This window comes from Osmerus eperlanus, chromosome 16 (genome assembly GCF_963692335.1).
Source record: "Osmerus eperlanus chromosome 16, fOsmEpe2.1, whole genome shotgun sequence".
NCBI classification, from domain to species: domain Eukaryota; kingdom Metazoa; phylum Chordata; class Actinopteri; order Osmeriformes; family Osmeridae; genus Osmerus; species Osmerus eperlanus.
The window spans coordinates 14,464,278-14,479,175 of record NC_085033.1 but is presented as its reverse complement, the minus strand read 5'-3'; the positions used below and the strand labels follow the sequence as shown (position 1 = coordinate 14,479,175).

General features: G+C 52.0%; 1 protein-coding gene across 1 annotated transcript in view; it reads left to right on the top strand.

Annotated features, from left to right (window-relative positions):
* Positions 1-4,885, top strand: part of mau2 (MAU2 sister chromatid cohesion factor) — a 9,610-nt gene extending 4,725 nt beyond the window's left edge. Inside the window, exons 10-16 of the mRNA XM_062481595.1 lie at positions 185-267; positions 408-457; positions 1,098-1,175; positions 2,773-2,884; positions 3,497-3,587; positions 4,151-4,278; positions 4,790-4,885. Coding sequence (XP_062337579.1) covers positions 185-267; positions 408-457; positions 1,098-1,175; positions 2,773-2,884; positions 3,497-3,587; positions 4,151-4,278; positions 4,790-4,864 — 617 coding nt within the window. The 3' untranslated portion in view covers positions 4,865-4,885. The remainder of the gene's footprint in view (positions 1-184; positions 268-407; positions 458-1,097; positions 1,176-2,772; positions 2,885-3,496; positions 3,588-4,150; positions 4,279-4,789) is intronic.
* Positions 4,886-14,898: the final 10,013 nt, after the last annotated feature.

Sequence of the window (14,898 nt, the reverse complement as noted above, 5' to 3'; positions counted from 1 at the left end):
ACACACCACACACACACACACACACACAGCCCTGCAGGTAAGCCCTGTCACCACACACACACACACAGCCCTGCAGGTAAGCCCTTTCACCACACACACACACACACACACTGGATTGATTAATTGAGTATAAGTTTCAGGGGGCAGACAGACAACCTCTGACCTCTGACCTGTGTGTCTTCAGCTGACCACTCACCAGGACGCTGGGCCTTCATCGTGACCAACCTGGCCAGCGTCTACATCAGGGAGGGCACCAGGCAACAGGAGGTCAGACAGAGAGAGAGAGAGAGTGTGTGTGTGTTTGTGGTGTGTGTGCCTGTGAGTGCATGTTTGTGTGTGTGCACCTGTGTGTGTGGGTGTGTGTGTGTGTCCTTCTAGTTTAACTGGTTCCTCTCATCCCTCTCCAGCTCTACAGCCTTCTGGAGAGGATCAACCCAGACCATAACTTCCCAGTCAGGTAGGAGAACGTTCTAGAACACCCCTCGCGCCAGCCTTACCACAAGCTCGCTGTCAGCTAACCCGCCCTCCATGGGGCTCCATGGTTACACAGTTGTTCAGTGACCTGAACACCGTCAGGGGTTCTAGACGACATGGTTGTGTGTGTTGGCTGGGTGGTTACCATGGTTGTGTGTGTGTGTGTGTTGGCTGGGTGGTTACCATGGTTCGTGTGTGTGTGTGTGTGTTGGCTGGGTAGTTACCATGGTTGGTGTGTGTGTGTGTGTTGGCTGGGTGGTTACCATGGTTGTGTGTGTGTGTGTGTTGGCTGGGTGGTTACCATGGTTGGTGTGTGTGTGTGTGTGTTGGCTGGGTGGTTACCATGGTTGTGTGTGTGTGTATTGGCTGGGTGGTTTACCATGGTTGTGTGTGTGTTGGCTGGGTGGTTACCATGGTTGTGTGTGTGTTGGCTGGGTGGTTACCATGGTTGTGTGTGTGTGTGTGTGTGTGTGTGTTGGTTGGGTGGTTACCATGGTTGGTGTGTGTGTTGGTTGGGTGGTTACCATGGTTGGTGTGTGTGTGTGTGTGTGTTTGGCTGGTGGTTACCATGGTTGGTGTGTGTGTTGGTTGGGTGGTTACTGATGGTGTGACTGCCTCCCCAGCTCTCACTGCCTGCGTGCTGCAGCCTTCTACATCCGGGGGCTCTTCTCCTTCTTCCAGGGACGCTACAACGAGGCCAAGTACGTAGCTTCACCCTCCACCTGGTCTACACCCTCCACCTGGTCTCCACCTGGTCTACACCCTCCCCTCTCCCCCCTCCACCTGGTCTCCACCCTCCACCTGGTCTACACCCTCCCCTCTCCCCCCTCCACCTGGTTTCCACCCTCCACCTGGTCTACACCCTCCCTCTCCCCCCTCCACCTGGTCTCCACCCTCCACCTGGTCTCCACCCTCCACCTGGTCTCCACCTTCCCCTCTCACCCCTCCACCTGGTCTCCACCCTCCACCTGGTCTACACCCTCCCCTCTCCCCCCTCCACCTGGTCTCCACCCTCCCCTCTCCCCCCTTCACCTGGTCTCCACCCTCCACCTGGTCTCACCCTCCCCTCTCCCCCTTCACCTGGTCTCCACCCTCCACCTGGTCTCCCACCCTCCCCTCTCCCCCCTTCACCTGGTCTCCACCCTCCCCTCTCCCCCCTCCACCTGGTCTACACCCTCCACCTGCTACACCCTCCCCTCTCCCCCCTCCACCTGGTCTACACCTCCCCTCTCCCCCCTCCACCTGGTCTCCACCCCCTCCCTCTCTCCCCCTTCACCTGGGTCTCCACCCTCCACCTGGTCTCCACCCTCCACCTGGTCTACACCCTCCACCTGGCTACACCCTCCCCTCTCCCCCCTCCACTGGTCTCCACCCTCCACCTTGTCTCCACCCTCCACCTGGTCTACACCCTCCCTCTCCTCTCCCCCTCCACCTGGTCTCCCCCCTCCACCCTGGTCTACACCCTCCACCTGGTCTCCACCCTCACCTCTCACCCCTCCACCTGGTCTCCACCCTCCACCTGGTCTACACTCCCTCTCCCCCCCTCCACCTGGTCTCCACCCTCCCCTCTCCCCCCTTCACCTGGTCTCCACCCTCCACCTGGTCTCCACCCTCCCTCTCTCCCCTTCACCTGGTCTCCACCCTCCACCTGGTCTCCACCCTCCCCTCTCCCCCTCCACCTGGTCTACACCCTCCACCTGGGCTACACCCTCCCCCTCCCCCCTCCACCTGGTCTACACCCTCCCATCTCCCTCCTCACCTGGTCTACACCCTCCCCTCTCCCCCCTTCACCTGGTCTCCACCCTCCACCTGGTCTCCACCCTCCCCTCTCCCCCCTTCACTGGTCTCCACCCTCCACCTGGTCTCCACCCTCCCCTCTCCCCCTCCACCTGGTCTACACCCTCCACCTGGGCTACACCTCCTCTCCCCCATCCACCTGGTCTCCACCCTCCACCTTGTCTCCAACCTCCACATGGTCTACACCCTCCCTCCTCCCCCCCTCCACCTGGTCTACACCCTCCCCCTCTCCCCCCCTCCACCTGGTCTACACCCCTCCACCTGGTCCTACACCCTCCCTCCCTGGTCTACACCTCCCCTCTCCCCTCCACTGTCTATACCTCCACTGTCTACACCTCCTCTCCCCCTCCACCTGGTCTACACCTCCCCTCTCCCCCTCCACCTGGTCTACACCCTCCACTGGTCTAACGTTCCTGGTCCACTCCCTTCACCTTCCCTGGTCTAACCCTTGTGCCCACGGCTGTGCTCATTGTGTGTGTGTGTGTGTGTGTGTGTCACCAGGAGGTTCCTGAGGGAGACTCTGAAGATGTCCAACGCTGAGGATCTGAACCGTCTGACGGCCTGCTCACTCGTGCTGCTGGGACACATCTTCTTTGTGCTGGGGAACCACCGGGTGAGTGGACCACACTCTAGAACCTTCTAACCCAGGACTGCACATGTCTGAGTCAACATAGAACCCTCTAGAACAGCGATTCCAACCTGTGGGTCTCGGCCCACTAGTGGTCCGATCGGGTAATACAGGTGTGTGCTTACTGTGGCCTGGATGGGACACTTTGTCTTCTTAGATCGCTCAAATACAAACTGCCGTAAAGCGAGCTGTTTGGCTCTCGTGGTGTTGTTAAACATGTGTGATAAGCGCAAATTAACGCTTACGGATGTGGAACGGATGTGTTGGGCAGCCACAAAGATATTTGATCTATGCAGGTGGGCTGCAAAGTGGAAAAGGTAATGGCGGGAATGGCTGCTCTAGAACCTTCTAACCCAGGTCATCTTGTTACACGTTACATTCTAAAAGCGCAGGTTTAAGGGAAGCCAGGCAACTTTCTTGACACCCAGTAATCTGACGGGTTTTTTTCTAGAGTGGCTTCAGAACTTTGTGCGCGTAGTTGAGTAGAGTGTAGTTGACTGGCGATCCAGAGGTTGCAGGTTCAAATCCCCCTGTGTATGTTGCCTCTTGTTGTGATGAGTGTTAGTGGTTGTGCTGACGTGTGGTGTGGTTCCCCAGGAGAGCAGCAACATGGTGGTTCCTGCCATGCAACTGGCCAGCAAGATCCCTGACATGTCTGTGCAGCTGTGGTCCTCTGCTCTGCTCAAGGGTAAACACTCAGTACACACACACACACTTACACACACACTCACCACGCACACACACACTCACCACGCGCACACACTCACACTACGCACACTCACCACACGCACACACTCTCACTACACACACTCACCACGCACACACACTCTCACTACACACATTCACCACGCACACACACACTCACTACACACATTCACCACGCACACACACACTCTCACTACGCACACTCACCACGCACTCACACACTCACTACACACTCTCACTACGCACACCCACTCTCACTACACACACACTCTCACTACGCACACCCACTCTCACTACACACACACTCTCACCACGCACACACACTCACCATCTCTGATGAGACCTGGTCCAGACAGATGCACTATCCGCATCAGTGATCCGAGGTGCTGGTGGTGCTAGCTAGGCCCTGTGTTGATGCAACACTGATGTTCTACTGTGTCTCTGTCTGACTGTGTTCTCTGTGTGTCTCACTCACTATGTTCTGTCCATGTTCCTCATTGCTCTGTGGACGTTCCTCACTGCTGGTGTTCTCTCGTGTTCCTGCAGACCTGAACAAGACGTGTGGGAACAGTATAGATGCTCACGAGGCGGCTCAGATGCACCAGACCTTCTCCCAGCAGCTCCTGCAGGACCACATCGCCGCCTGCAGCCTCCCCGAACACAACCTCATCAGCGTAAGAACCAGACAGACAGACACAGTCAGTCCAGACAGACAGACAGACAGACAGTGCAGACAGTCAGTCGCTCCAGACAGTCCAGACAGACAGTCAGTGCAGACAGTCAATCACTCCAGACAGTCAGTCAGTCCAGACAGTCAGTCGATCAGTCAGTCAGTCAGTCATTACAACCCCCGAGGCATTACATCATGTTCACAAGAATGGGGGGTAATCTGGTCCAGGAAAGCAGTTATACAGTATTCTGACTTGAGCGTAAAATATAATCTTGGTGCTACAGTTTTCTAGTCTGAATACGAGCCGGGATCTCCATCCTGTGAGACGCAGTCAGTTTTAACCTTTTTGTGTGCGCGTGTGTGTGTGTGCGCGCGTGTGTGTGTGCGTGCATGCGTGTGTGTGTGTGTGCGTGTGCGTGTGTGCGTGTGTGTGCGTGTGCGCGCGTGTGCGTGTGTGTGCGTGTGCGCGCGTGTGTGTGTGTGTGCGCGTGTGTGTGTGTGTGTGTGTGTTACAGTGGACGGAGGGCCCTCCCCCAGGTCAGTTCCAGGCCCAGAACGGACCCACTACCAGCCTGGCCAGCCTGCTCTGAGGAGGGAGGGAGGGAGGGAGGGAGGGAGGGAGGGAGGGAGGGAGGGAGGGAGGGAGGGAGGGAGGGAGGGAGGGAGGGAGGGAGGGAGGGAGGGAGGGAGGGAGGGAGGGAGGGAGGAGGGAGGAGGGGTGAGGGAGGGAGGGAAGGAAGGAAGGAAGGAAGGAGGGTGGGGGTGGAAGGAAGGAGAGAGAGAGAGAGGGGGGGGGGGGGAGGGAGGTTTGCGGGGGGAGATATAGAAAACACAAATTAATAGAAAGAGGGAGGGAGACAGAGGGAGAGAGAAAGACACACTCCTTTGCCCCAGATTTGCATATGGCCCTGATGTCTGTCTTCACCAACATTTGCCAGCTTCATAGCCGCTACCATGCCAACATCATTTCCCAGCCAATAGTGATACAGAACATTACCATGGTTACTTACAGAATTTCGAATTCGAATGACCTTAACTTATTATTTTATCTAGATGTAGTGTTTTTACTGGGGGGTCTCAGTTAAGAGTCAGTTATATTCTGTTTTGAACGACTGTCAAAAGTCGCTCCCACTGTTTGGTTGCTGTGTTTGTGTTCCTCAGATCAGTAACAGTTTGTCTGTTTATTTTCTGTTTACCTATCGTTCAGTGAAGTGCATTGGAGAGCCGGGATAGAGGAACCCAGTGTACAATATTTGTATCTGCTAGTGTTATTTATGACTCACTGAAGACGTATTGGCTATGTAATTTTGTGGCTTCTTTTAAAATGAGGGAGGTTCAGAGCCAGATACGTATCTGTAATTTTTTCCTATAATCTCATTTCCCTCCTCACACACAATCAATATTTTCTATCTGTTTTTCTTTTCGTTTTTGATACTGATTTAAATCTGGACACGTTTGAAAATTATTTTCCAATATGTCCTCTGGTTGTGCCCTCTGTGGCCACAGGGGGATGCTGTTGGGATGTCTTTGAGCAACCTGTTGTCACATCAAAACAAATACTTTTTTTTTTTATGCATCTATTTTTAAACAGTTACTGATAGGGGTTTTAACCCTTGTCAAACTTGCCCTGGCAATTCTCACAATTCTCAGTCAGTCAGTTTTTATTGTGAAGTGAATAACAACTTTTAAATATTTTATTCTGAAGGCCATAAATGCCATTCTACAATGACACCTACTACTGTGTGTGCAAAAAAAACAGTTTGACTATTTATATTTCACATTTGAGAATACATCATTTTCTTTATCGTTTCATTTTGCAGCTTTTTTCATGTGTGTAGATATTACAGAAACTTAAGAGTTTGTGACTTTTTCCCTTCTTTGTGGATTGCAACATTTTTATGAATAATGCTTTGGAATTTCTGAATTTGGTCAGTTATAAAACAATTGCTTTAGTTATATGGTTTTGATTATTTTCAAGTGTTATATTCCAATATGATGTTGTGAGGCTATATTTTTTAACTCCTGTTTTGAAAGACTTTCTTCCGACACATTATGAAGAAAAAAAAATAAAAGAAATTCCATAGGAAATTGTCTACTGTGTTTTCTCACTATAATGTTTTTTGGATTCAATGTGTTGGAATTGGTAGATTTTTCACTTGTTATTATTCAATTATTTGTCAGTTGGCCTCGAGTGACCTCACTTTGGAACCCAGATTTGAGAATGACAGTTGGGATCAGGTGAGGGTCGAGCCTGGGGGCAACTCCATTCTTTCACTTGGCATGAACGCAAATCGAGAATTTGATAGTTAAAAGTACGTTATATAATACTAGAACTAGGTCCAAGCTTATCTCCTAACTAGCTACATCAGGTTGTAGTACTCTGCATTGCTTATACCTCTCCAGTTCAACTATGTCTCTATAAGACACAAGGGACCGGCTCCTAAAGGTTGGTTAGCAGAAACACTGTAGAGTGTTTCCAGGCACTATGGACTGACAGATGTTATGAAACCATTGAGTTCAGAAGACTCGACTGTAAAACGATTCAGCCAAAATGAGACAAACGCAGCACCAAGTAGCCATTCAACATCATCTTACTATCCTTCATTCCTTATCTAGAAGGAGGAACAGAAACTGGCTTCACCCAAGTCCCCATCTGCCAGGGACTTTCTTCTCAGAAGCTGTTGCTCATTTCTGTCTCACCTTAAAGAACCCCGCAATCCGCATATCTAACAACTATTGATTTCCCCAATCAATCATTTTAAGAAGACAGGAGAACAAGTGATGATTGTGGAGAGGAGGGGAAATAAACGAGAGAGAGAAAAAGAGAGAGAGGATTCCTGAGAGTGTGGTGCAGCTAACTACAGTGCTGATGTCTCCATCTGATTAGGTAAGACAGAGGTGTCTGAGAGCAGCTGAAGAGAAGCCCCGGCCACTTCCTGCCAAATAGTGAGCTGGCCTGGTGGAGACAGCTACTTCCTGTATTGTTACAGTGCTTAATGGGGATTAAGTTGAGGCTGTCATGTTGTTACTGGCGGCCATTACCTCATGCAGAGAGAGAGAGAGAAAAGCTAAAATCTGTGACTGACAACACCACATTCAAGCATTGCTGTTTGAATCTGTATTTAGGAAATTTACTTTTATCGCCCTCGATTGATAGTTTTTTTTATTTGCATTTCATTCTAATCTCACAGTGAAAATCCACCGTAGTTCCTTTCGCAAAGAGGCATGAAGAAATATAATAACGTGAATGTTCACAGACCGTTTTTTTTCCTTTTGTAATCTCTTTAGATATATTGAGTATCAACGACACAAACATGGTTTCCATGGGTACTACCGGGACCATCTCCCACAGATTAAGTCTAATCCCAGACTAAAGACATCTCCAACAGGGCCCTTCCAGTGGAAATCATCTTTCTTTCCAGACTGGAGGACTCAAAGATAGGTGGAGACACAGTTGTAAACCAATTCAAAGTGGTTTTCAGAGTGTTAGATAATGTTGTATTCAGTGCTAAGGGCGTATGTGAAAGCCCTCTGTGACATTGCTTGAAAAAAGTGCCATAGAAATAACATTTGATTTGTATACCAAACCAGTGTCAGGGTGCTAGGATTTGTTGAATACCAACCCAAACCAACCCTGGGTCAGGATGTAAGGGGATGTTAGGGGATGAGGACTAACAGATTAACAGTTTGGGCTGTTTGGGAGCTACAACTGGGCTACAATTTCCAGGTAAATAAAAATCTCAAACTGCACCGTACCTATATCTTTTTTTGTTAGTTTTGTAAGAATGTGTTTAGTTAGATGTGTGTGTGTGTGTGTAACTCCAAGTCCTGCAGTCAGGAGTGTGTGCGTGTGTCTGAACAATATGAGAGATATACTTCACTTTCTGATCAACAGGCAGCATAGTCTCTCTGAATCTGATGCTCACAAATTATCTTCCTAGGTAAATCTGATTCCTACAGTATGAATCTTCTCCTTAGATAGATCGGGTGCCTTTTCATTTTCTTTCTAGATGAATCTGATTATACTGATTCTCCTCAATAATCATCTGGCAAGATGAACCCAGCAGCAGTGAGTCAGGAGCAGTGGGAGAACCGCCCCTCAAGGCAGGGGTCAGAGTTCAGTCTGATGACAGAACAAACTCCTCAGCCCGCCATTACAGTTAGGCTGCAGACGGACGAGTCGGACAGCAAAACATTTAGTGTCATGTGATTACTGCTGCAACCCCCCTCGACATCCCCCACCCACCTACACACACACCTATAGATGGTGTGCACGTACACACACACACCTATAGATGGTGTGCACGTACACACACACACCTATAGATAGTGTGCACGTACACACACACACACACACCTACAGATAGTGTGCACGTACACACACACACACACACCTACAGATAGTGTGCACGTACACACACACACGCCCCTATAGATGGTGTGCACGTACACACACGCCCCTATACATGGTATGCACGTACACACACACACTTATAGATGGTGTGCACGTACACACACACACCTATAGATGGTGTGCACGTACACACACACACTTATAGATGGTGTGCACGTACACACACACACCTATAGGTGGTGTGCACGTACACACACACGCGTATAGATGGTGTGCACGTACACACACACACACTTATAGATGGTGTGCACGTGTGTGTCTCTTTCCAGTTCTCTTATTCACCCATCAAGAACACTTCCTGGTGTCTCATACCAACAGTGGGGCTAAGGGACCGAAGCCATTAGGAGGAAGTGGTGATGATGATGATTATGAAGATGATAAACATGACGATGGATTCCTCTTAATGGATATCCGCTAACAGAAAATAACGTTGCTCTCTATCGGCTGAGCTGAGACACTTCCAAGCACCAGCTTCTGTCAGGGTGCAGTGTTAACAACTGATCCGAGTCCAGCTGTCTTTGACCCAGGTCTGTTTACCACCGTGGTGCTGTACGGAGCCAATCTGACTCTGAATCAGATGTTACAGGTACGGGTCAGCCGAGACCCGGGGCCGCTGGCATGATGCAGCTTTGCCCAGTTTGCCCTTCACTGGTGGTCAGTGGTTTTCGTGAAGTGCTCTCGGTCGCCCTGGAGTGTTGAAGCGCGCATGCCCACTGCGGTGACGCCGCGGCTCCATGTGTGTGCTGAGGCGCATTATTTGGCAACCGAGGCGGCAGCGGGGAGGGCCGAAACGAGAGGGTATCCCCAGGATTTTTAAAAAGCAACGAATAATCGGAGTTAATCGTCGCCAAATTCCCCTTGGACGACCGCCGTTTACGGACCAGTGTCGAGTAAACCGAGTAAGTTGAATGGGTTGTACCTGAAGTTTTTTTATGAAGTGGATTGAGGGAAGCCTTTTATTGGGATTTGTCGTGAGCCAGCTCTTCCTCCACCTATCTATGACGATAGAGAAGCTGATGGGCTGTTGAAAAGTAACACTTCACCGCAGAGCAAAAGACATGTTTGGGCTCTGGGAGGGGGGGGTGCCGACGAGGTCTTATCTCGTGGCATCATTGTTGTGTCTAAGACGCGTACTTTTATTTCTCACTAATTACAGAACTCTGTTTCAATTCCCTACAATTTTGGATCGATCGATCGAATGTATTTAGCTTGCTACCGCTATCGCCATCGGTCGGCTGTCGACAAAAAAGTGTCTATCAGCGCTGTTGGGAGTTGAAATTCTTTCAGTCCAAGCTAGTGCCTAGCAACCTGGAATGCTTACAAGTACGATTACTTTATGGTTTAGACACAGGCACTTAGTAATTTTTGTTATTATTTCTTTGGGCCATCTCCCTAAGATCAAGGCAGCCTTGGCGAATAGTCCTTCCTTGATGATTGGCTCGATCGGGGTCCCGGGGGTACCTGCGATGTTTGTGTTGTTGTTGGTTGTTTTTACCTAGAGTTCAATTTTTAAAGGGGTGAGTTTGGATGGGACTGTGTTTGAGACAGGAATGGTGTGTTTGAGCACAGTATTTGTTCCTGGTTTGTTCCCGATGGCTTCGGCTGCCAGTGACGGTTCTAATGTTCCAGAGCGAGCTTGGTCTGGGTAATCTTCGTACTTCTGTGTGACAACCGTGGTCTTCCTCCTCTTAAAGCGGAACACACACACACAAACTCTTCCTCGCAGCTCGCGTACACACACGCAGGCACACACACACACACACACACACACACACACACACACACACACTGAGCGCACACACACTACTAGAGCCAGCAGGGCGGCGCTCCGGTAAACGTACTAGTATTACGTTATTTTATACTGCGCTTGTGCACAGGTGAAAACATGACATTGATTGTGGTCACGGGAGAACTTTCGGTTTATTAAAATCCGCTGACTCGCTTCTGCTCGCATGTCTCAAACTACGTTCAGCTTACTCACGTTGGTCTGTGCATCTATAATTGACTGTACACCATATACGCGTAGGTACAGTATATGATTAAATGCCATGCTCAATTGCAGAAACGTTGCCGGTGTCATTCGCTACCTTTTGAGAAGATTTGTTTAACATCCACTGCTGTGCAGCATAGCCCAAAGTCATGGTCATTCTCAATCAACTATGAAGAGGCTTGAACATAGTTTTTCAGTCGTAGGCTATATAATGGTTTCAGGGTGGTCTCCCAGTTGGAGAGTTTTGCACCTATGGCTCGTGTTCGTGTTCTGGAATGAGCCATCAGTTGTTCTTCGGGACAATGGCAGTGAAGGCTGTTTGCGTTGTAACCCACATTGCACATGGCAGCATTGATAAGTCACCAAACAACCTCCGTCTTTAGTTAAGAGGACCTCAGAGGTGTCCTCCAGCTGCCAGACGAATATTTGAGGTACGGCAGTTGTTTGTAACCTGTGTACGTGTCAGTAAATGTGTCTGTGAGTGTATCTGTATGTGATCCCACGTTTCCAATGGCAACAAATACCCATCCAACTCATGACTACACCATGATGTTGACTCACACACAAACCGTTCCCAACCCTCCGCCCCTCGCGTTCCAGACAGCCACCTCTCGTAAGCTTGAGCAACAAGTCTGTCCGTGCGGCTAGACTAAGGTCAAGGCCTTGTGCTGCACCGAGCTGTGCCCAGGCTGGTGTTGTGTCATGGGCTCTGGCAGAGAGGGTTAGCTTTCGGACAGATTGTGTTCAGTTGTGAGGTTCAGAGGTGAAGGTGAAGCCTGAGTCAGGCAGTTAGGACAGATGCAGCCTGCTGGAGGCAGCCTGCTGGAGGCAGCCTAGGATGAGTCAGCCTAGGACGAGGCAGCCTAGACGGAGGCAGCCTAGACGGAGGCAGCCTAGACGGAGGCAGCCTAGACAGAGGCAGCTTAGGATGGAGGCAGCCTAGGACGGAGGCAGCCTAGGACGGAGGCAGCCTAGGACGAGGCATCCTAGACTGAGGCAGCTTAGGACAGAGGCAGCCTAGGATGAGACAGCCTAGACGGAGGCAGCCTAGGACGAGGCAGCCTAGGACGAGGCAGCCTAGGACGAGGCAGCCTAGGACGAGGCAGCCTAGGACGAGGCAGCCTGCTGGAGAAGTGTGTGTGTACCATGCAGGCAAAAAAACTGTCTAAAGAAAGTTTGATTTGATTTTGAAGCTCTGCCTCTACAAGCTGAGGACGCGCTGAACTCTGCTGGTCTGGTCAGAGTCCAGGAGCTGCAGGTTGGGGGGCTCTGCCCTGCTTCTGAGCCAAGGGGGAGAGGAGGTGGTAGAGACGGAGAGAAGAGAAAGAGGTAGCATAGAGATAGGGAGAGTGATGGATGAGGAGAGGTAATAGCAATTCAGGGAAGATCAGCAGCTGGAGCTCCTGACCTGCTGGGCCCCTCACCCTCACCCCTCGCTGTGTGTCTGTCTGACAGGCAGACTGACATGTCTGACATGACATGCACACTGTCTATCTGTCTGCTCAGACAGACAGGTGAACAGACAGACAGACAGGTGACCAGACAGGTGACCAGACAGACAGACAGGGTGACCAGACAGACAGACAGGGTGACCAGACAGACAGGCAGGTGACCAGACAGACAGACAGGCAGGTGACCAGACAGACAGACAGGCAGGTGACCAGACAGACAGGTGACCAGACAGGTGACCAGACAGGCAGACAGGTGACCAGACAGGTGACCAGACAGGTGACCAGACAGGTGACCAGACAAACAAAGCTGAGAAGGATCATTGTCAAGCTAGTAGTTTAGAAGCCTGTCCCTTGTAATTAGGTGGTCTGCTGTAGATGAACTCTTTACACAACCTGGTGTTCAGGAGGTGCTTGTGTGTTCACGTGTCTATGTTCTTGTGCCTGTGTGTTTGCCTGTGTGTGTGTGCCGTTGTGTGTGTATTCTTTTGCATGGGTCTGTAGATACTGTAAGTACAGTATGGGTGCATACTTACTTGTAAGTGTGTGTGCATGTGCACGCTTCTGTCTGTCTGTGCTTGTGTGTGTGCTTGTGTGTGTGTGTGTGTGTGTGTGTGTGTGATGAAACCTGACACCTCCTGGCCATGTAGGTGGTGACCTTCCTCTCCAAGGAGGATCCTAATGAGCACCCGAATGTGGACACGGTAAGCCAGATCAGCGCTGATCCTGGGTCTGTGTGTCTGTGTGGACCGCACTGTCCGAGGCCGGCGTGCTGGAGGCTAAGCTGATCCCAGGACAGCCGTTAGGGAAGGGTGCTATAGTGACAGCAGAAAGTCTCGCTGGTTTTATCAGTGATGTCTCTATCTCTGGAGGGTCTGTCTGTGTTCCAGTACTATCAGCCTGGCCTCACGCCTCCTGCCCCTCCCTTCCTCCCCCTCTCCCCCACTCCCTCCCTCCCCTGTCCCCTCCCTCCCCCTGTCCCCTCCCTCCCTCCTCCCCCCCTGTCCCCTCCCTCTCCCCCTGTCCCCTCCCTCCCCCCCTGTCCCCTCCCTCTCCCCCCCTTCCCCCTGTCCCCTCCCTCCCCTGTCCCCTCCCTCTCCCCCCCTGTCCTCCCTTCCCCCCTGTCCCTCCTCTCCCCTCCCTGTCCCTCCTCCCCTCCTCCCCTCCTCTCCTGTCCCCCTCCTCTCCCCTCTCCCCACTCCCTCCCTCCCCCTGTCCCCTCCCTCCCCCTGTCCCCTCCCTCCCTCTCCCCCCCTGTCCCCTCCCCTCTCCCCCTGTCCCCTCCTCCCCCCCTGTCCCTCCCTCTCCCCCCTGTCCCCTCCCTCCCCTGTCCCCTCCCTCTCCCCCCTGTCCCCTCCCTCCCCTGTCCCTCCCTCCCCCCCTGTCCCCTCCTCTCCCCCCCTGTCCCCTCCCTCTCCCCCCCTTCTCCCCCCTCCCCCTGTCCCCTCCCTCCCTCTCCCCCCTGTCCTCCCTCCCCCTGTCCCCTCCCTCTCTCCCCCCTGTCCTCCCCTCCCTCTCCCCCCTGTCCCCTCCCTCTCCCCCCCTGTCCCCTCCTCTCCCCCCCCTGTCTCCCCCCTCCCCCTGTCCCCTCCCCCTGTCTCTTCTCCCCCCCTGTCCCCTCCCTCTCCCTGTCCCCTCCCTCCGTCAATCCTCTCTCCTTGTCGCTCTCCTTCCTCTCCGCTTTCTCTCTCTCTCCCTCCGCCCTCTCTTTTCTTCCTTTCCCAGCTCCTCCACCCCCCTCCTCTCTCCCCCTCTTCCAGGCCCTCCCCTTTATCCCCCCCCTCTCACCTGCCCCCCTTTCTATTTTTCATGCAAGCGTCTGTCACTGCAGAAACTAAGCTCCGTTCCAGAAAGTAAAGGTTAAAACCTGCTTCAGCCTCTCTCACTCACACACACACACACCCACACACACACACTAGCCAACCGGTTTAAACTGGTTCTCAGGAAAAGTGCTTTGTGTGTCCCGCTGAATCCTGGGAAGGGTCATGTGTGTCTCAGTGATGTCAGAGTAGCAGGGAAAAAAAGAAACCCTTGAGTCAGGTTTGTTATCAGATGGTGTGTGTGGCACAAGGACTGTCGAGTGTGTGTGTAGCATGCAGTTGTCAATACTCAGCCACCGTAACTATCAAGGGAAGCGTGTGTGTGTGTGTTGTGTTGAGCGTGTGTGTGTATGATCCAGACTGGAAGGGTTAATAAGCAGCAGAGGTTTGCAGGAGCTTCATACAGTAGAGGCCAGGGTGAACGAGAGAGAGAGAGAGAGAGAGAGAGGTCTGTTTATTTTTGGAGTGCGTGATGGACCGTCCAACACAGTCTACCCTATGGTGCATAGTGGTCGTTTATCTGACTCCATTGCTGGCCTTCTGTAACGTTGAATACTAGTGTGTGTGTGTGTGTGTGTGTGTGTGTAAGGCAGACAAGGATTAAGACCAGCAAGCATCTGGGTAGCTGGCACCAAGGTGCTGTGTGTGTGTGTGTGTGTGTGCGCGCGCACGCACGTGTGTGTGCACGTGTGTGTGCACATTCCATCCCCCAATCTCAACTCCAGTCCCACAGCCGTCTGACAGACAGGCCCCGAGACTCCTGTGTCATCAGGCCTGCCTGTGAGAGGCAGCCATCTTTTCCTGGGATGTTGTTTAACTGTAGTGTCTGTGTGTCTGTCAGCCATCGTTGACGTGTAACTGTGTGTGTGTGGGTGTGGTCCTAGCTGCCTGTGCCACCCCTGAGTCAGGTCCAAGGTCGGCCCGAGGCCTGTCAGCGGCCAGGGGCAGATTG